The sequence below is a fragment of the Netta rufina genome, assembly GCF_964035555.1.
Source record: "Netta rufina genome assembly, chromosome: 3".
Classification (NCBI taxonomy): Eukaryota; Metazoa; Chordata; class Aves; order Anseriformes; family Anatidae; genus Netta; species Netta rufina.
This window is the reverse complement of record NC_140125.1, coordinates 3,836,279-3,858,993: the sequence shown is the minus strand read 5'-3', so window position 1 is coordinate 3,858,993 and position 22,715 is coordinate 3,836,279. Positions and strand designations below refer to the sequence as shown.

At 45.6% G+C, this 22,715-nt stretch overlaps 1 protein-coding gene across 4 annotated transcripts in view; it reads right to left on the bottom strand.

Moving 5' to 3' along the window:
• SPTBN1 (spectrin beta, non-erythrocytic 1) overlaps positions 1-22,715 on the bottom strand; it is a 135,353-nt gene that overhangs the window by 67,960 nt on the left and 44,678 nt on the right. Inside the window, exon 1 of one of the 4 annotated variants that reach the window (XM_084285091.1) lies at positions 10,594-11,023. The exons of 2 other annotated variants lie outside the window; for them this stretch is intronic. In XM_084285091.1, the coding sequence (XP_084141217.1) occupies positions 10,594-10,702 (109 nt within the window). In that variant the 5' untranslated portion in view covers positions 10,703-11,023. Of the gene's footprint in view, positions 1-10,593; positions 11,024-22,715 lie in introns of those variants that run through there. One more of the 4 variants, XM_084285090.1, reaches the window with a different exon arrangement.

Sequence of the window (22,715 nt, the reverse complement as noted above, 5' to 3'; positions counted from 1 at the left end):
AATCCAGCAGGAGGCAAGAACTCCAGAACATGAAAATGCATTTATGCCATCTTACGCAGACCGTGTGCAATTTCTTTGAGTGTTCCCAAAATGTGAGATGTGACAGCGCAGTGCCTACAGGTCTCCAAATATACAAGTATATTTAAGCCTAACTCAAATGCACAAGAACAAGCTCCATGAACACATCTGAACCTGAAGCCCAGTGACCTGCAGCTGGTGCCCAGGAAATATATTGCAACTTGGCAACAGGAGCTAAACCAGAAGGGAAAGTTGGCTTGCACATGATGCCAAAAGGCGTTCTGGCACTAGGCAGCTCACAAGCATACGCTTGAAAACTCTGCTAGGAAATGGCTGGAGTCGGCCACGCTCATGCAGACTGGAGGAGAGGTAGAGGAGAGCCCCGTACCCAGCCCGCTGACCAGGTACTGCCGAGGTTGCACTGAGCTGGGCAGTCGTTTCAGGCTGTCAGGCAAAACACTGGGAATAAAAATTCCCCCTCAGATGCTGCTTTATTTTGTGTTGCGACAAGTGGCAGGTGCTCCTCTCTCTTCTCCTTCCCTGTGGAGCGCACCCCACCAGCATGCACGTGCACAGCCAAAGCCTTCACGTGTCAGGTGTCATTAAGCCCTGCCTGTTCTCCAGGACAACTCGAGGCTGCTTTTACTAAAAAGAAATGCGTGCAATGAGGGACCAGTGGTAACACGGCTGGCCGCAGGCACAGAGGGTGAATAAACATTTTTCTTAAGCGGCAAAGAGCATTGTCAGCTTCCACGTGCTGGCAAGGATCAGTGCAACTGCCCATTAGGAGCAACTGTTTCAGTAAAACAGATTTTTATCATGGGTATTTTATGCTATCTCCTATTAGTTATCATTATTTACTTATTAATTTTGGGGGGTGGGGAGGAGGCACAGACAGAGAAGATTCAGTAGTGTGTGAGTAGCAGTGGATTTGTCAAAAAACACGTGCTGCAGCTTCCAAGACTCCCATGGTGAACTGCCTCCATAAGGACCTAGGGGACAGCCACAAAAACCATGTCCAGGCACAACCCGCACATCAGCTGCTCCTGGAGGCTGCTGGATTACCTGGGCACCTGCAGAAGGGGCAGTGACCAGGATGTCACCTAGGGCACAATCGAGGAATTGTCTACAGGCACTGTCACTTGTCTAAAACAACTCCCTTGTGCTGGATGTGAAACCTCTCTGGTAATTAGGTGTGGCCAGGAGCACGAAATGCAACTCACGCCCTATAGGGCAAGTGAAGCCTGCTGAGACAGCAAAGGAAGGGGAGCAAATCACCTCTGAGAAAGCAAATGTGATCCCCACCATCACGAGTAAAACAGTTCCTGACACCCTTTCCTCCTCCTCTGGGCTCCAAATCAGAGCCTCAATCAACCAGACTTTGGTCACTTAACCAAAGACCCACCACATACGGCAAGGTCTCTGCAGCCCTGGCCCCTCAGTGTGGCGCAAGAGGAGAAATGTTCCCCACAGCCCTGCTTGGGGTGCTGACGCTGCTGCCCCAAGGAATTTCCTTTATTTAAGCTACTTGCGACACTGAGCACTTAAAGGTAGGGTTAGCCCAAATTATCAAACTCCCCAATGCACAAGAATAGCGCAGAGGTCACAAGTTCAGAACCAAGCCGATGTCTGACGTTTCCAGACACCTCCCTATTTATTCAGAGCTGTACTGAATCGTCATTCCATAACGACTATGACTCATGCAATCAAACTACAGTCACATCCGCAATTTCAGAGCAATCTCTTTCATTATATTGCCAGACAACCTGGAAAAGCTGAAAAGAGGAACACACCCTGAAAAAAAAGGCAGTTGCACTACCATAGTAAGTCTAGTTTCCCTGGAGATAACCAAGGAAAGATATTAAACGAGATGCAGAATTAATAATTACCCAAAGCAAACTGTAGTCAGTTGACTGCAGATGAGACAGCCCTGTTATCACTCTCCTGTTTTTCCTGGAACCAAATCATATTCAAAAAACTGGAAGCAGTGCCTGGGCAAAACAAACACTTGGCTTTTTTTTTTTTTTTTTTTGGTAAGGGGAAGGGAAAGACTGAACCCAGCTCACGGGGCCAGAGTGGAGAAGCTGAACCCCAAGAGGAGCAGTTATTTGAGATGAACGAAGGAGCAGGCCTGAATCTGAGAGACAAGGTCTCCTGAGGGAGAACTGAGCCATTGTGTGGGTTCACTGCCCTTGATGGGTCTCCCTTGGCTTAGAGCATCAGAGAAGGGGGCTTTGCAGATTGACTGGCTTCCTGGAAAGTTTGCCAAGCCCTTGAGTTAAACGTAGGTATCTTTCCTACACCAGAGGGTTTTTATCAAGAAAAATCTGGGCAGACGGCATTTATTTTGTTCAGAAAGACTCAGTCTCTTTGCAACAAGGCTCCGTTTTGTTCAATCTTCACAGACTTATGGCCACCCCTTTCTTGTGATTAGAGTCCTGTGGTAACAGATAATTTCTGTACCTTGGCACCACACTTTATTCACTCTTTTGCATGGTTCTCTAGCTATTTTAGCCGAAAACTCAGTTCTGATAAAACTAAACCAGACAGACAAGGAAATCTGAAACTAACAAAACCCAGCCACCCAAGCCCACACCAAGCCTCGTGAACATTCACCTTGCCACTGTGACAACAGCCAAGGCAGAGACGCTTGCAGGCTCTGCAAGGAACACCAAACTGATTCCTGCACAATGCCACCTGGGATGATACTTCTGCTTGCTAAGGCAGGGAATATACAACATTTGTAAATGAGAAATCATATTTATGACCTTCCCCTCAAGCTCAGCAGAGTTTTACTGAAAGGTGTGCAAAACTGGATATTCTACCAAAGCACAGCTCACACACAACACTGACCCTGTCAAGTGCAAGCTTGTCCTGCCGGCGTAGCTGAGCCTGCACTGCCAGGAGTTCCAGTTCTCGTTTTTTATGAACAAACCCAACTTGACTGAACATGGCATTATCTACATTTCCAGTCATCTCGGGGAAAAGGCCGCTCGCTAATGCCAGACCTTTCACAAGGCCTCTGAGAAGCCATGAACACGGCCTCTGGACTCTGCCACAATTTCTGCATGCGTGCCAGTCTGACTGCGCCTCTCCCCTCGAAAACTGAAGGGCCTTTTTCTTTAAGCTTCTTTCTATGGGAAACAGTGGGGCATTCAGCCCGGCTAGGGAGAGTGGTTAATATTAGTTTGGCTACAGTAGTTCTCTTCCAACAAAGGCGGCTCTCAGCCCGGGATACCCTCGTTCCAGCAGCAAGTGTACAAGGCCTTTGTGTTAACGTGGGCTCTCCCAGCCACTGTGACCTCAGGCTCCACATCAAAGTCACAAGCATGAGTGGTCACCATCCTGCTTGTGTTCCTTCTTCTGAAAGGGATGGAAGGATTCTGCTGCATGCGTTTTTAGGGGCAGCCAGCGATTTTAGACTGTCCTTACATGGCCTCCTTATTTGCCTTAAGGCTATCGTGGAGGACAGCAGGGCCAGGACTGCCTCAGGTGCGAATGCCAGCCCCAGTCTGGTCTCTGCGTGACTGAAACGCGCTGGAAGGCACACCAGGAGCAAAGCCCTCCTGCCTGGAGCCAGGCAGGGAGCGCAGGCCTGCTGGGGCCACAGGCCGTGCTCTCTGCCAGTGACCCTCTGAAGGGGCCAGCAGCCAGCATTAGTCCCAGCAGCCCAGCTAGCAGCTGACCTGTCTCCTTACGGCCCCTCAGGCAGGCAATGGGTTGGTACCTGCCAGCCCTGGTGCTCATTTCCACATCAAATTCCACTTGGGCTTTCTTGTGGGAAGAGCAAAGTAGACTCTAAAACGTTATTTACTTGATTCTCTGTCTTTCGCCACAGCTTTTAAATTTAAGAGACTAATTCCCAATAACTGGCTTAACAGTTTTCCCAGTCCTGTTTACTCAATAGAGAGAATTAATTTTCGCATAAGGAAAAACGTCATTGTCATACTCTGCTACTGAATAGCTGATACTTAATACTTCCTGGTGCAACTGAAACAGGAATAAAAAGGTCTTCAGAGCTGTTAGCAGTCAAACACTTTGAATGAACTGGCTCACCACTGTGCAGTTACTGCAACTACTGCCATGAAATTCAGGATGCATGCATAAGCGGCAGGTACATGCACCTTCCTGATCCCCACGCCCTGCACTGTGGCACCACAGCAGAGTAGGTTAGCACAGGCAATAGGAAATATGGATTTTGCGAATCATGCTGCAAATCTGCTATTTGATTTTCTTCAGCTTGGCTCCTTGGCTTAGGTAGCATTTTACCCACTTTGGTTATTAAAGCATGGACCCAGGAGAAAACAAAGACAGAAAGAAAAGAAGAAAAAGAACAATCTCACAAAACAGATTTCAGAAAAAAATCAAGAATGAAATCCTATAATTGTCCTGGCTTTTAATCACCACTTCCATCTCCATCTGCAGTCTTATATACTGCCTCACTTGCCACAGAAGTTAGTGGCAAAAACCTACAATCGATTTGAGTGGGGCTCTTGTACAGAAGAAATATTTGGAATAGGACCCTGCACTCCTACGTGGTTACAACATGCCTGCGGTACACTGGGACTGTCTGGGGCATTTAGCTCATTAGACGTGCCCAGCCAGAAACACAAAAGACCAGCTCCAGTGCTAGCACAAATCGCTGTGTTTCCAGATTCCCAGAGCCACGGGGCTTTACACCAGTTAAGTACATCACACAAATCATTTCACTGTTCTAACTGGCAACAAATTGCCCTGGGGGTATTCAAAGATCACCTTACCATCACGTGTGAACGTATCTGCTTACAAGTGTTGTTTACTTCACAATTTCAGAGCCACAGAGGTACACAGCAATTGCCTTTTTTTTTTTTTTTTTTTTTGTTTAATATTCCAGAGCCAGAGTTTTCTCTTTGTTTTAACATTACATTGTTTATCCAAATAGTTAGAAACAAATAATACAAATGATCTAAATAGAAAGTGAAGAGAACAGAATACAAAAAAAAAAAATAAAAAAAATGGAGGCAACAGTTCAGAGTTGTGAATTTTCAGTTATTTCAGTGTGGAGCCAAATACAATTCAAACGTGTACTTTTTCAACTGGATCAACAGTGACCACATTAGCAGAAACACTCTACTCTGTGCTGTTTTAATTTGCCTTCTGCATCTCCCCAAGTTCCAAAACTCGCAACCAGAGGGACACACTTCTCAGAAATCTGAAGACGTGAAAAAGGATTCAGAGCTTTTAGAAAGAGAAAGGACTTTAGGATAAAACTGTTAACTTCAGTACCTAGGAGGTTATCAAGATCTATTTTATTTCTTTAACAGTAAGAAATATTTTAGCTCTCACTTAGTCTCGAGCCACAGTAGCAGTTAATCTAGCAGAAAAGATGGAGTTGCCATTCTGTCCTCAACAGCCCTGCAAAACAGGGAAAATACACTAACATGTTAGTATTAACAAACTAATATGTTTACTGCTTACCATTTGTTCTGAAAGAAAAGCTTTGGCAAGAACTTTCTGTTGAGTTTTCCTAAAAGTCTCGCTTTTATTTTGTTTTTAATATCACAATTGGTAGAGAATCCTGGATTCTCTATCATTATCATTGCTGCCCTCTCCAGCAATGGAGAGGGCAGCAATGATAAGGCAGCCCTGACAGCCCTCTTGCTGATTCTGCATCAGTTTTGTGCTACAGCTTCCCCCAGACTGGTAAAGAAAGGTAAGAGGATGTGGAAGTTTAAATTTGACTGGTTCATTTTTTGAAGAGACAAGAATCGAGTACAAGGCCTAGCAAGTGATTTGGTAAAAACGTTCCTTTTGAAAAAGAACTTGGATATGTTAGCTACAACACTTACCCAATCATTTCCTCCAAGTTAAATCCTGAAATTACACACTCAATTAGTTGGCAAGATCGCTTTTTATAACCTTTTCCTAACAACTGTCCTTTTGAAACATTTCTAGACAAAGACGACTTTCACCAATATTCAGCTACCATCTTTGTTACAGATGGCTAAAATGCCATAAAACTGAGTCTAACGTTCAAATATATTTGCAGAAAGACTTTACATCAGAAAGAATAAGGGCCCGGCTATCACAGACATGCACGCTGCATTTGCAATTGCTTAAGTCTTTGCAAATCTGATAGGGCTTCCAACTATTTAGCTCGTGCCCACGTGTTCACTGAAAACAGAAGACTGAAGTATGCTGTGACATGAAGATTTTGGAAGGGTTGCCGACAGCAGCAAACCAAGCAAGATTTGCCAGAAGAATATGGACATATTTGCAATTTATGTGGGTCTGAGGTGGGGGGGAGAGACGAAACAAACACATAAACTTGACCCATTTCATCTGAAATTAAACCTTCCCCTGTTTCACCTTTAACAGGATATGCCATGACAAGAAGTGCCAGTGACCAATTTGGTAGACAAAGTAGGATGTCCTTCAGCAATCACTGCCTGTAGCTGTGCAGGTCACTGCTAGCAAGCGACTGCGAAAGCCTTCAGCACGTAAATCTTGAAACAAGGAGAGCAGCTGCTGAAACTCTTTTCAAAGGGCACCCACGTAACTTCAGAGGATCCTGGGTGTAGCAGGAGATCTCACTACCCTAACCTAGGCTACTCCCTGAGCAACTTGGACGCACTTGTCATTTCCCAGCAGCAGCTCCCTCTTGGTCCTTGGGCACAGGCAGAGATCTGGGGATGAGACTTTCTTGCAGGAAACAAATTACATTTCCGCCTAAAATCCAACATCAGACAAACTAAACAAAATCAGAATGTACCACACAGCAGGGTACAGCACCCAGCTCCTCTGGAAGCTGGCTTTCCCCAGGCGATTTATCAGGAGCACAGATCTGGCCCGCTCCCTTCCCCTGGGAGTTCAGATTTGTGACTACCTCTGAAGTCTCACACCTCTGGCCCAGCCTTAGAGCTGAGGCGCAGCTTCCCAACTACACTGCGGGAACTGAACAAGCCACCAAGCTACTGACTGCCAGCAGCGTTAACAAACACCATGCTGTCCTGTTAGCCAGATGGGAAGGAGATCTCGAGCAGCGATGACAGCTGCTCTCGCCCCGATGGCTTCCCCTGGCACTGCCACTCAGGCGCCTTCACCTTTGCTGCAGAAGGTGATACAGCTGCGGGGATCTTGCAAATTCCTGACTTGCATCTTCCTGCCAACCCTGAAACCCCTCCAGGACCCCAGAATGTTAACGCAGCCCCTGTGGTGTCTTGGTTTGCAGTTACAGCCTATCTGTTCTGCTTGTCACACAAGTCCTCAGCTGAACAGGATGAATTTCCTCCATGGACATACCCTGCATAAGCTACATGGCAACATGTTTTCCACAAACGAGTTTTGGGGTCCTGTCTTTACTTGCAGAGAGTTACTCCAGCCTTACAACACGATCCCTTTTTGCTGAACAACCAGCCGTGAGAACTGAAGCTCCACACCTAGGTTTAAAATGATAGCAGCCACTGATACAATCTCTTGCTTATCATTCCAGGACTGGGAGAACAAACCATAATAAGAACTAACAAAGCTTACAAAAGAAAACAGAACTTGTGAAAGCATTTTTTCTCTCCACACCTGCACTGACATTCTCCTGAGCACCAGGACTGAGTACGCTGAGGAGTCCTGCTGATGATCTGGATTTCCCCTTCTAGCCACAGCCGCTTCAACACATGCCAACCCCGTGGCCACCAGGTTCTGCTTCTCTGTTACCACACACGGGCTTCAGTGTTTCTTTTGACACCACAGCAGCCTTGATGCACTCCTAGCAGCATCTTCTGCCACCTCCTGCTTCACTTGGGCCTTTCGAGGAGAACAGCAGGGGGGCCCTGCAAGGCAACCCTGCCCAGGTGCAGTCCCACAGCTTGTGCGGGCTTCATGCCCCTGTGGCACAGGGCTGGAAAATCTGCCTGAGAGGCTCCGCCAGTCACCACCACCAAGTTTAACAGCAGTTTCCATAAAAATCACCACTTCAAGGCACTTAACAGAGGTGTAATGTAAGAGTGCCTAAGTGGTCATTCAAATCTGCATCCGAATTTGCTTTGTTGCTAGCATTTTAGGGCAGAATTAGGTTGTCTCCTGGTTCTTCTTTTCTTCTCAAGTGAGACTTACAGTGCCAAACTGAACATATCCACTACCTTAGGAAAGATGAGATCAGAGAGGTATCCTCATTTCATTCCTGATTCACACTTCTGCTCAGTACAGGGCCTGAGCACTCGCTCTCTGTACTTTTAGTCAAAATGTGCTCTTAAAGTGCTTTTCTCAAGGAAAGTTTCCAACCTCCACTAGGCCTGAAGCACACCTTGCTACAGGCCATGCAAAGCCATGGATTCACATGAACACTCTCAGGAACTGTGAGAAATGAGGGGCAAATCCAGTGTGGGAAGAACAGGTGGAGTCTAAGGGACCCTGTATGGTGCCAAGCTATGCTGCCAGGGGCAAGAGGGGTGAAACACTGTTATAAAGGGGGAAAGCACAATGATAAGAAGGAAGGGAAGCTTTGAAGGTACTTTTTACCAGAGACTGAAACATGTTGTAAATGCTCTGGTCTTATTTGCTTGTACACCTTCCAACTGGTGACAGAATTGTCATTTAGGAGTCCTACATGTACTCAGCTCATCCTGGCTGGATCTAAACCTGGGATGCATGGAGCAGCCTGCCGTGCCACAAAGGGCCCTGTGATGTTACCGGAGCCCCCAACAGGAGACAGAAGTCACTTGAAATTTCTGCAACTACCAAATAATGGCTGTTAGATGCTCTCCAAACAAAGAGCTATTAATCCAAGGAAAGACACCTCTGTGTCTGTAGTTAAGCCACTCCCTTTACAGCACACAGTATTTTGTATAGTTATTTAGCATTTCAGGGAGTATCTGGTGCATAATTTAAAACATTTCCTGTACTGAAGCTCCACCCTAGCCGAGATCGTTGTCAGCACTACTTTTCAAGCCTGTCTGTCCTCTCTGCAGCATGAATAAACAGCTATGGATGGTCTACTGCAAAGTCCCTCTTTTCAGAAGAACTCCCTGCATTTTATCTCTTTCGTTACAGGAAATTGCAGTAAATTTAAGGGGAGTATTGCAATCCTCCTTCCTCCCCCCAAGTCAACACCGCATTCCACTGAAGGGAAAACTCACTTTCTGTGCTTTCAACACTGCGGTCTCCTTTCCTCTTTCAATGTGATGTAAACATACAGATAATGGATTCCTGAAGCAGTGACCCTGAAAATGATAAAATCTGCCTTCTTTAGACTGTTAACTTAACCAGCAAAGAAAGAGGCATGTGCCAGTGTTTTCTTCCCCTGTGCCACAGACTTAACGCGCTCTTTTTAAAGCGAGCGCTGCAGCCCGAGATCTGACAGATGTCCAAGATAAAGCCTCTAACGTATTCCCTCGTGTGCAAATTCGGAGCCTGGATTTTCCATGCCTTGCCTGAGGAATGCCCAAGTTACCAGCGTTTAAGCTGCTGTCATTTTATCTTACTACATCCAGTACGCAGCCATTACTGCGAGCCAGTTTACGAGATAAACAAAGTAGTATGAATGAAAGATTTTTCTGCCTCCCTCCTTAAGCCAACAAATTGGAACATTCTTTGCGCTAACCAAGGCTCTTCCTCCCTCTCAGAAGGGAACCACAGGACCACGCTTGTGGCATAGACCACAGTAAAATAAGAAACTTGCACAGAAGGCATGAACTTCACTGTACTCCTGGCTTATTTACAGAGCCACATGGATGTAGAGGAGGAGGATTTTTGGCTTTGGCTAGGAATTCTTTCTGATTTTGAAACTGCAATGCCAGAGTTCATTCATCCCTGAGACCTGCCTTGCACAGGGAAGCAGCAGCGCCTGAGGCAGGGAGACGCGGGGCCCAATCCTCCTCCAGGGCACCGCTGAGAGCCCAGGCTCTCAGCACAGCTCAGGGGCCTATCCTCTATCCAGCATGCCATTGCTCCCCAAAAGAAACCCCTGGTTTCTCTTCCCATCAGATAGAGGAGGTAATGGGGAGGCACTGCAGGACATCCTCTCTGTCTAGAAGCAGAATAGTACATGATAAAGAAAATGAGGAAGGTTGAATTGTGTGAATGCTTTTTGAGTGATCTACTAGCAACATGAGTTCAAGCAAATCAGCTTGTTTGGAAACGATGCAAGTGCTCCTGATTTGAAGAAATCAAGCTACCCATCTTTACAAGGTGCAGGCAGGCAGTTTGGGTGCTGTACTGCAAACTGCACCCAAACAAAGCTATGATTTTACGATTAGTTTCCACAGTCACAACTGTATTTTGTTTAAGGCAAAAATAAACAGAAAGACCACTTCCTCGCTCTCCCCCTTACTGCTTAAAGTGACTTGGTCTGGTTAGTCCTCATCCGTACGGCTGAGTGGCTCAGCGTTGAACACACACCGTAACGCTGTAAAACTGAGGACATCTTCACAGGGATAAAAGTCGCACGGTACCCCCTGAAAGCACACAAAGCTTGGTGCCATAGCACTGCGTTTGGCCTCTGTTATTGTTAAAGCCTTGATGCAACGAGAACAAGCCCAGGCTAACATGTTTACGGGGATCATATCATAGCAACACTTACAAAAAAAAACAGCATGGGCTTACCTTGCAACTGCTTGAATCTTCCTTCTAACTGATTATAGTTATACGGCACCTGAGCTGCATATCCTGGGGACAAGGGCCCGGGCATACTGGTTGATTTTTGTAATTCCATTTACAGGTAACACAGGGATACGACGAACTGCAGCATAAAGAAACCACAGGTTTCTCTACCATACATCCAGGTAAATCCCAGCTTCCTCAGAAGTTTGGCTTCAGTCCCTAGAGAAAACGCTCTCACTGAGCCCTAAGCAAATAACAGCTTCGGTTCAAAATCCAGCCGTGTGGGTTGGCGGTAAGCTGTCTGTAACGGGTTCAAACTTAAAGCACCAGGAGGGTTTTTTGGTGTCTTGTTTTTTCCCCACTCCACTCCAGGCAACTCTCAAGTGCTTAAATCAGGTTTCAAACGCTTGCCCAGCACTGGAAAAGCTCAGTCAAAGAAAAGCCAGCTTGCAATTCCGCCTGCGAAAAGCAGCAGGGAGCCACGCGCTGCCGTCCTTGCCGGCGCTTGCAGGAGCCGCGCACACCTCAGACCTTTCTGCTGGTTTGTAACATAATCAGCAGCCGCCTGGGTGGAGGCTGATGTCACTTGATTACCATACGGCACTGTGGAGGAAACGAAGGCTGTACCAAGGGCGAAGGGGCGGCGGAGCAGGGGAAGAGCCAGACAGCAGGCGAAACACCCAAGCGGCTCCTTCCGCTCAGCAGCACCCGACCCGCTGCCAGAGCTGGCGGCAGGGCCTGGCCACCCTCCCCGGGGCACCTCCGCGGCCAGGGGGCCGGTGGTATCTCCCTGAACAAAGCCGGTGGAATTACAAGCTTTTGTTGAGAGCCTCATGTAACGGAAAAGTCTCAGATTACTATCGCATGAAAAGGAGGGCGCTTCTCCTCACTCATTTTCGAGACTGTTCACTTGACAAAGCAACCCGGACACAGGAGCGCTCACCCAGTATTTAGCAGCGGGCAAGGGGAGGGCTCAGAAAAGCCTGCTGTGCTTGCCACCACGCCAGGAATGAGCGAAGGTGCCGGGAGCCAGGTACCTGGGGGCCCAGCCAAGTGCAGGACCAATCCATGCGGGCTGAGGTGGGCTCCTGAAGATGCCGCCAGGTCCGCAACACGTCAGCCGTCCCCCAGGGGCAGGAGTTCCTACCCTCACTCATTCTAAGTTAAATTAAAAGGTCAATTCTGCATATATATCCTCAACCTGATTCGTCTGCCTGCCTGCTTTTCAAACTGCTGATAACATTCATACAATCGTGGTTGTTTTTTGTGTGTTTTTTCTTTTTTTTTTTTTTCATTTCTTGCATTTCCAAATTCCTTTCCACTTGAATCAATGTTCTCTTCTCCTCCCACTCCATCCCCTCATTAAACATTTCAAAATGTTGCCTTTGTTTTGATGCTGTATTTTCACAAGTTTTGAGTCATATAGTAATTTGAGGACAATTTCTGTGGGAGAAGCTGGTTGCAGCCCCGGCTCCAGCGAGGCGCAAGCTGGAAATCCAACCAGCCAGCACCAGCACCCCGGGGAACAAACGGGCAACAAATCCAGCCGCGAGCAGTGCTCAATTCAGGAGAAGTGATGGAAGTCAACACTTCCCAACTGGAGCTGGGCTTTCCAAAAACACACGGGCTGTTGGAAATGCCTGGCACACCACTCCCTAGGTCATAAATACATTTAAAATATTTATGGCTTTTAACTATACTGGTTTGCTTAAAACAACAACCTATCCCTAGCCCAGAATTCCTTATTGTATTGATACAGAAGGGCTTTTGCTAGAGTATTGCAGTGAACCCCTTTATATCAATAGAGCTGTGTTTACACAAGACTTTTGGTGCTACAGGAGACTTCATGTTGAGCCTAAAATGCTTCAGTCTTTTTGAAAACTGGCCTTCAGCTTCCTAGCACTACCCACGTCTGTGCCACTGAAGCCTGTTCAGCTGCCCAGAGCGGATTTTTAACAGTGTTGGGGAAGAAAAGCGACTGTATGGCTGGAACACCGCTGGACAATGCAGCGAGGTGCTGCGGGCTCGGCTCCTAAAATAAGTGCTTAGAAGGCAAGAAGGGGCCTTGAGGAAGCACCTGTACTTGCTGCTGCTGCAGGCAGGATGCTGCTCTCGAGACAACAATGCGCTGATGCTGGCATGGTGAGCCCCACGTTCCTGCTAAACCTTCCCCTGGTAATCTCTGTACAGCCAGCTGTCCCTCTGCCGCTGAGACCCAAGCAGTGTGGCAGCAGCCACCCGATTTCCAGGCTGGGGGGAAGGGGAAGACAAAAATACAGAGGGCTCCACAATTCACAAGGGCAGTGCTCAGTAAGCTGAGCCATTAACATCCAACTGCAAGCTCCTCAAAGCTCCAGGAGCACGCTTTGCCCAGCACACAAGTACAGGCTTATTTCTGTCACAGGATTTTTTCCTGCAGCTTTCTACCAACAGCAGCTTTTGCCTGCGATGCCGGAGCTATGTTATAATTAAACGAAACCCTTCCCCTCGAGAGCAGGCAGGCAGCCAGGCCCTACCTGCAGGCATACCGGGCTCATTACTGTCCCACCTTGAGCAAACAGGTGTTGCTATGTGAGTTCACAAGGCAGCCCTCGGGTCCAAATGAGTGACAGGAGAGCTGGAGAATTTTTTATCGTCTTTAAGGGCATAAATCAGGAGCCAGGAACTTTTCCCCAGCTGAAAGTTTTCCCAACACCTTTGGCAGGCGACGCACTAGTGCACGTGGCTGTTATTAAAAATATTGAAAAGTAAAATATTACAAAAACAAAACATTAAAAAATAATCATTTGGCTTTCACCCATATAAAACACTGGCTGGCATTCCCCACCCTGTCATAAAACATGAATAGCACCTACATGAATGTACACTTTGGATCATCCCCTATGGGACAACTGAATCTGGTTAGCATTTCTTGGGAATCATAAGCTTAACAAAAGTTGGGGTTTGAGCAGTTTTTTTTGTCCTGCACCCCCCCCCCCCCCCCCCACACACACACACCCCACACACACACTTCTGGCCTGCCCCGTAACACTCCGTGCCATCTGAAAAAGAGAAGGAGCTGCAGCAGGTACAGAGCAGTACAGGCTACACAGCAGGAGGAAAACCAGAGGACAGAGGAGGAATGCGGTTGAACTGGGCAGATTTTGTGACATGCGACACAAAGGCATTATGGAGAACTCGGGCAGCGCTGGCTGTGCAGCTCTGACCTCATTTTAGCGGCCATCCCGGTTGGCATTTGGGCTGAACAACAGGTCCCCAGGCAACAGATGTGCCAGCTTTGTTAATGAATGGTATCAGCTCCTTGGGATGGCCCTGATCACTGGGTGCTTCCGACTCATCTGCCAGAGCATCACTTATGCTTTGCTGCGTCTCCTGCGTACATTTTGAAGGCTCCATTTAACAGGTTGGTGGTAAAAAGAGCAAAGCAAAATGGGGATCTGCCTGGATTTGTGAAACTTCACACCATATGGAGCAACTTCTTAAAAACGGGCATTCTGCTAGTTCCCATTTTTATTTGGGTAACATCAGCCCTAATAAATCCACTTGCTGTTGACTCCGAACCAGTGACCCGGGGACCTGCTTACTGCTGTTACACAGCAATGCATCAAATTGATCCCAAGGTTTTCACATGCACAAAGCCCTTTTTAAACACAGTTTTCACTCATTTTCTCTGTTCCTCTCTAATTGATTGCACTCTTGACAATACTAATTAGATTATATGTTATGGAGGGGAATTAATGTTTTAGAGGCCATAAATAAGATAACATTTGAGCACTGATCCAAGTGTAACTTATCAAATCAGCCCAGCTTGAAATTGTCCATGGTGTGATTCATCGCTGACTACACTGGTGGAGAACACTAGGGAGCAAATCATGTGCTAACTTCTAGTAACCAGGAAGGGAGGTGGGATTTTTTTCCTAAATTTTGTTCCCACTTTCCTCCCATTGCTATGAGATACTTTTTGCTTGTATTCTTTGAATTGTACCTCTCCCTGCTTGACTGGTAATGACGGCTTGCATTGTTTGTGTACTTGTTAAGAGTTATTAAATAAAAACGCAAGTGATTATCCACTTAACCATAAATACATGCAGTAATGCAAAGCGTGACTTAGTTGACATGATTAGAGCTTTGCAAAGCCTCAAGGAGAACAAGAGGTTGATTACAGGAACAATATGAATACAGAAGCAACATCTGGAGGCAAGTGCTTGCCCCAGAACAGAAAGGATCTGTCCCAGGATCTGTCTTGGCACTGCTTCTGAAAAGTGCTGCTGAGGTGAATGGGCTCTGACCACATGACAATTCAAGGGGAAAAAACAAACAAACAAACAAACAAAAAGACATTAAAGCTAGCAAAATTGCCATCTAAATCCCTAATTATTAGTGTTTCTAAGACAGAATAAAACCATCGCTTCTTTTCTTAGCAAAAAAATAAATAAAAATGCCAGAACTAAAATCTTAGTGTATGCCCCCCCAAAAAACTACAGACAAAACTCTAAGAAGTTCCAGGCTAAAGATCCAGTTGATAACTTTTGCAGAAAACAAGCATTGGGTTCGCAGCTTTGCTGTACTCCCACGGCCTCGCTAGAATAGGAATAGCTACAAGTGGCCTGACAGCTTCATCCACCCGCCAGACCACACTGTCTTCCCGTCAAGCCAGCCAAAGCTAGCTGGCTTTACTGGGTCGACAGGGAAGGCAGCATGTGTGGTGGACACGACGTCCCAAACAGGCCCACCCACAAAACCAGTCATTTAATGCATATGTGAAAAACCAATGTGCAATTTCACAAAATGTTCCCCGGGTACCATAAAATAAATGCAGGCTTTGCACTGCTGTGCTCTGAAACAAAGATGTGATTTTACAACTCCACGAAAGACAATTATCTTTCTAATGGGAAGCAGCATGCACGCCAGAGCTTACAATAATTACAAATCTGGTTAATCATCACCCCTGTCTTTCCTTTTTACTCTTATTTGCTCTTGTAAATTCTCTACTTGGTGACTAACTAGAAAAAAAATGTGAGATAAAAAGGATGATTTATTAATCTAAAATGCCACCAAAAATCACATAAATATTTGTTCTTCTCCTGACAGGGGCTGAAGTTCATACAGAGCCCCTCAGAGCCACAGTTAGGAACTGGAAACTCCATCACGTCTGCCCTTCTCCACTTCTCCGCCAATGCCTTGGTCTGCTCAGTAACAGGAGAATCATCTCCCCTTGCATGTGCGATAGTCTCACTAAGGCAAGGTGTTTTTGCTATGGATTGTTCTAGAAACAGTTCTTTTTATCATATTTGACAATTTGCACACCCTGAGCCCTGCAGAGCTAGCTGCTCTCCCTCCAGTCCACACACAAGATGCGGGAGCAGAGAGGAGCCCGTCACCACGACAGCTTCATTGCACCTCCCCGCTGCAGGTACTGGCGGCAACAGCAGGGATCCTCTCCCAAACTCACCATCCTGCCACGTGCAGTAACTGCTGCAGCAGGTGAAAAAGCCCCAGACACAACAAGGGCTTCTTGGAAGCAACAGTTCCATTTTGGAACAGAATTAACTTCTGTTTGAAGGGGATTTTAGGTCAGTGGCAACTACGAAGGCATTTGCTGCTCCAGGTCCCTTCCAGACGTATTCTCCTTGACTCACGTGGGCTTGGGAGACCCAATGGAATCAAGAGGGAAGGGAAAGGGGTAGATTAAAAAGCAAGGGGTAAGGATTTCTCACAGAAGGGCCTGCTCACATGCCTTCCTCTAGCTGGCCTCCCAGTGTTCAGCGGGGTCCGGGCACTGCCCTGCTCCTGGGCTGCTCGGGAGGAACCTGCACGCTGTGACGAAACCTTTGGGGCTCCTTGGGCAAATCAGGCCAGAATATCAATTTACTGCTGAAACCGGGTCAGTTCCACCTGGTTTCGGGTTTCAGCGTGAACAGTTTACACAACTCCCGGATTAACAGGAAAGTTGACATGACTTTTGCAAGAGCACAGCCTTGCACACTGCAACAGTGGAACGTCTGCCAGGAAAGCCTGCAGGGAAGGGATACACGAGCACTTCACATGTGGAAAAAAAAACATGGTTTCTGTTGGTACATATTGCAGTCCAAACAGGTTCTTCTGAACTTCAGAGCATGGCTTTCCCATGCTCTGAACTAAAAGCAGGGAAGCCATCCCTGAAGAACCCAAAAAATTACATTCACAGGTTTTCTCTGTGGCCCATGAAATGCTCTCGGCTTGCTACTTGACTTAGATTTATAAACCTTTTAAAAAGCCTATGAAAATCAAACATGGTACACAGGTATGCACTTAACATACTCACTTTCTCTGAAATTTTGTCATGAAAACATTTCTTGTTTCACTTCCAGAATAAATTGTACACATTTTAAGATGCTTTTTTAGAAGTGGTATTATTTTGATTGACTCCTCTCACCCCTTTCCTCCTCTGTCTGAATTGCACCTACATTTATATGTAGGATGGAAAAAGAGAGACTGCCCGGTCCTTTTTGTGTTCTTCCACTTGCACTGTTTTGTTTTTTTTCCAGAGTTTGACTGTGAACACAGGACGAAGAAGTAGTGTTGCTGCATTATGAATTTTCATGTCTGAGTGATTAATCTTCTATTTCCACTGAGCCAAATGAAAATAGGGTAAAAACAGTAAGCTGAAAATATCTTTAGGGTCTCCATTTCTACTGTTTCCCCTGCTTCCCATACATAGAGCAGAAAACATATAGACTGTGTTAATATTTGCAAATATATCCTAATGGTAACCAGCCACACACACACTAAGAGTTCAGGGAAAAGGCACATTTCTGTTCTACCAGTTCCATACATGGAGGAACTCAAGCCCCTAAACTAGAAACTTCTGAACTTAACTGGGCCTCCTAAAGAACTTAAGCTCTGCTTATACCCAAGCAACAAAGCTCCAGAACAGCCTTGGTACAGGCTTGCGTTGACCCTGTAGCTCATTCAAAATAAACCAGACAGAAAGCAGAAGGGAAATGTAAGAAAGAAAAAATTGCTGGAAGTTGTGTTTTGTTTTTTAATCCTAGATGTAGAACCATGAACTGAAAGCCTCACTTTTAAAGCAAAGGTAAATGAAACATCTCTAGCCTAAAACCTTCTTCCTGTGAACCTCACCCACAAAATTTCACCATCTGGGGATTGCCTGTCTGCAAAAAAGCATAATGATCATCTGACAAGTACTAATTGTCCAAAACTTTAAGTTATTAGCAAACCATGTATTTCATTCTTTTACATACATATATATATGAGAAGAGCATATAGTAAATATTACACATGCATGCTTAGATGTACAAAGACTGTCCATGTCTGACACACATCCACGTTAAAGGCTTAATAACATTTAAAGAAAGAAAAACAACATAAAAAACTGTCACTCAACACAAAGTGATTGAAAAAAAAAATTGTGGTTGCTTTGCTCACTAGAAGAGATCAGAACTAGGAAGAATGTCAGCTACTAAAAAGTGGCACTTGGAAATGAATTTTTATTATCCTCTGTACTCGTCTGGTTCTCACTCCTGTTCCTATTCTTTTTGCCTCTTCCCATCAAGGCAATTCGCCTCCCAAGGCAATCTGGGTTTCTATCTCTCCAGAATATTGCCTCATCAGATAAGAATCAAAGCTCTGATCCGAGGGGATGATTTCATCACTAATCTTTCCCCATTAGAAAAGCTCCAAGGTTAACAGAAATTAGTAAACATTTTTTAATCCTGTATTGAATTTTGCTTTGCAGTGTGCTCTGCTACACATTATTTATACTTCAGGGAGCGCTTTCATGCAGTATCCAAGCAACAAATAGAAGGAAAAATTCAAGGCACATTGCAGATTTGGCTGAATAAATAAAATAAATACAGAAACTTCGCTAGTTAGTCGCTAAAGACATAAGAAGAGAACATTTTCTTCTGCATACACATTTTTTGTGGAAAGACTTCTTTTAAATTATAGGCTCATGAGTAGGTTCTGAAATGCATCCACGGCCAAGCTCATCCTTGATAAAACTGTAAATTAAAAAAAAAAAAAAAAAGATATCGCCAGTACTGGCATACAGTTTCTATAAATGAGAAATCCTTTCCATTAAGATGATGCAGCAAAATATCTAGAACAACTGCATTTCAACCAGAAGCCATTACTAGTTATCCCGCGGTTTCTCTGCATTAAGTATCCCCAAAACATTGGTTCCAACAGCAAAGATGAAGGCTGAAAAAAGCCTAATGCTCAAGTTTCCTATGATGGCCACTATGGCTCAGATCCCCAGCTAGTGTAAGTCAGCGTGGTCTCGCAGAGGCCAGCAGGAAGGTGCCAGTCCCATACCAGCCGACAGCCTGGTTGGTTGTTCTCTTAACCTCCCCACTTCAGCGTGGCTTTATCCCTGCTCTACTACCGTGCCTGGCTCAGCCCTCACCAGCTATGTGGGAGGTATCTCACAGGCAGTATTCTTCCTTCCTTCAAGTGGCTGGGGTAGCCAGAGTGGTTTACTTGCCCAGCCCTACCCACCTCATTGCTGGGCTCACTTGTCCCTGCTGCAGAGTGCTGCACCACTCCTCTGTGCTGCAGGCAGCCAAAAGCATGTCCCCTGGTGCTTTTAGTCTTTCCTGATGCCATGGTGATAAATGGATGATGAAAACTAGAATAGACAGGAGAGAGCTGCACTGTGCCAGTCCGGGAGATAAGGCAACACGCTCACCTAAAATCCCTGCCTGTATGGACCATGAATTTAAGTGCAATGACCGCGCGTCTAACAGCCAGGTATGGCAGAGCAGATTTACTGTGTTCAGGTTCACCCTTTTGGGTATTTCTTTGGTCAGTTCCTAAAAGCAGATAGACATATGCACACATGCACACGCAGTCAGTGCACATACATTAGTTTTCCATCTTTTGCCTCTAGGTACAGATGGCTTTTTATTATTTAATCACTTCTCAACTACAGCACTTTTTCGCACATCCTACGTTTACTACAAGAATGTTCTCGTACCTTATTTTACCGCATTACTGAATTACTGTCCTTAGCACAGTGTCAGCCCTCTGTGAAGGAAGGCCTAGCGTACATCTGGAGACCTCCACAAGAAACTACGAGCAGCAGTTACGGTACATGCATTCCAGCCCAAGACCTTACTTCACAGCAATTCAAAGATCTGAAGATCCATCAGCACAGCCTCATTCACTGCTAAGACGCTGGGCTCGCTGTGTGTTCTCCAACCCGATATTGCTTCATCTTGAAAGAATTTAATCAGAGACGTGATAGGACCGCAGCTGCCAGACTCTGGACGCAGTGTGGCTGTGGCAGCTGTGCCTTGCCGTGTGTCTCTGTGAGGGGCAGCTCAGCACCCGATCCTCCAGCCCACAGCATCCCCCCTGAGCACCACGTGCTGGACCAGTTATTGACAAGGCCGCCGTCACTTCCCTGTGTTGCTCCCTTGCTATGCAATCCTAAATACTATATGTCGAGCAGACAAGCAGGCATGATTGCAGATAACTCAGAAATTACCCTCAGCATTCCTTTTTTCAGAAGCTTGGCTCTATACTCAGCAAGCTACACGGGACCATGGATATGGCACCTGATCTGGCACCTTTGAGTTTGCAAAGATCTGACCGACACCTCCATGCTGTTTGCACGTTACTCATCTGCTTCCAAAGAGAGGACAAAACTCCAAACTATGCCTAACTGTTACCAAAATCATGCTACCGTGACAATGAGATACAAATGGCCCTTCAAATTACATTTCTGATGGGACATCACCGAATACAAGGTGTTCACATTTATTTGGAAGCTATTTTTATGGAGCAGAGACATACAGAGATGCTTTTTGGAGGGGAGTCAATCTACTAATGATCTTTAAAACAAACATGCTAAGAACAATATATTTGTTGTTTGTTTTTTTCCATTTGCTTTGGAAATGCTCCTTCACCAGCAACTTCAAAAGCAAATGCGTTAATCACCAGTGCCAGATGGGCAAAGCTTTCCTCATTTTATGATAAAAGTTCAGCATTCATTGTAGTCAGAGCCAGCACTGCAGGTGACATGCTCTAGGACAGCAGCTTCACTGCCGCCACACTTTTCTCTCTCTTGATATCAACATGGCACAGAGCACGCAGAACGATGCTCCTGTTTTCAGCACGAGCCTCCTGCAGATTCTGGTCAAGTACAGCAGCTTGGGAACTACAGCTGAGGAACTGTCCCAGACATAAAATCCAGAAGGAAAGCACTAGGTGAGGTCCACACTTAGAAAAGCTTTAGGTGGAGTAGTTTCATCAGCTTCTATCTGAGCAAAATCAGATACTCACCTTAGTTAGTTTGCACTGGTTCTCTGGCTGCTAACCGTGGACTTACAGCCAGCACTGGCAGGCCCATGCTGAGAAAATACATCTGCAGTTTCACCACCAGAAAGCTTTTACTTCTGTTTAGTGTCAGGTGAATCCTTCACATGCCCTTCAGACTTGATCTCCATTTGCCTCCACGCTATTTACAAGCATCAATACGCTGCAGATTTCTTTGTCCTTAAACACTTGTTACTGAAATTACAAAACTGGTTTTCACGTCCCAGACACCTCAGGTATTAGATGTTTATAAACATTTAATTAACTTGAGACCTGAAACTTCATTCTGACTGTGCAGAATGCTTCTTTCCGTATACTCTGGTTGGAGCAGTAAAAACTTTGCTAGAAGAAATAAGTTAGACAACAGGGACCCAAAAGTACATTATACCTCAAAAATCCTACCAGCAGGACCTTCCTTTTGGCTTCTGGGGCAGTTCTTCACCTGACTTTCCATACTGGTGCTCTCATGGGAACAGCTCAAGTACCAGGGCCAAAAGGGCTAATTATCCCCACATACAGTACCCAGCACAGACTTTCTTCTCCTTTTTTATCCTCAAGAAACAGGCACTGCTCTATACTGAAGAGGAAACTTTTTGGTATCCTAACTTCAGTAACAATTTCAATGATTTTCCCTTCCTACTCTGGAGAAGCCAATTTACTAGCATGAATTACCAGCCTCTTTTCTCTGGCCAAGAGGAACAACTAAGGAAAGCTGCACTACCGGTGCAGTCTCTTTACCTGTTTTCCTGTAGGAGGGCCACAAACACAGTGAAGTACAACACTTGCTAGTGTCCTGACCTATGCTCAGTCACCTAGGTGGAGCTGGAAATGGAATGCAGAGTTTCATCTGCCCTGTGCTAAGAAAATATGCCTCTGTTATTTTATAAACTTTGAAACTATTTTCAATCCGTATGCCAGGCAGCTGAGTCACAGACCTTCTGGTCACTCAGGTGAATACAGAGGACAAAAGGGCAAAACATAAGCGAGCAGGAAAGTGAATGACCTTAGGCCAAACATTTTTTAATACTAAATTAGCTTGCTGAAGAAAGGGGAAGTTTTGGAGGTGCCAATTCTCATACTACCTGAAAACAGCAGCTGAGCCGGTGAGCATGGTACGTCTGAATGTCACAGTCCCAGACAGAGCATGAAAAATTCTGCTGAACAACTGAACTGTTTCTGCAGGCTTTCCTAAGAGCTCTGTTAGCCAAGACGCTGCACAGCAAATCTTGTTAGCTAATGGTCCTTGATGGACGAAATGCGACACTTGAGGATTTGTGAATGAAGAATTTTGCACAAACACGATATCTTTTTGGCTTCTACTGAGCAGGTAGAGTTACCTGGTCTTCCAGCAAGACCTTCCAAAGAACCATGGAGAACAAGGACAGGTGAAAGATGATTTCCTACAGTGGGGTATCTTACTTTACAAAGCAAGGATCGGTTACCCTCTTCTCGTATCAGTTGCAGAGCGAGTGAGTTCAACGTGAATGACAACCAATCTGGTTGCATATCCCTTCATCAAATCTGAATTCTGATTGAAAGCTGAGTTCCCAGGCAATTTTTTCAGTTTAAACTTAAACTATCATTAGCATTCTGGTATTCATGATATACTGACCACTTTGATAGTATCTGTTATCAGCCGCTGTGCTGACATTAGTGCTTCTCTATTATTATTTCTCATACCTGCTATAAATGAGCTCTTCTCCATTATGATGTTCTGATCACAGATTATTCTGACCACAGCCTCCCGCGCTGCTCTTTAAACATCTCACCTTCCTGCTGGAAGATGGGGCCATTCTGATTCTTTC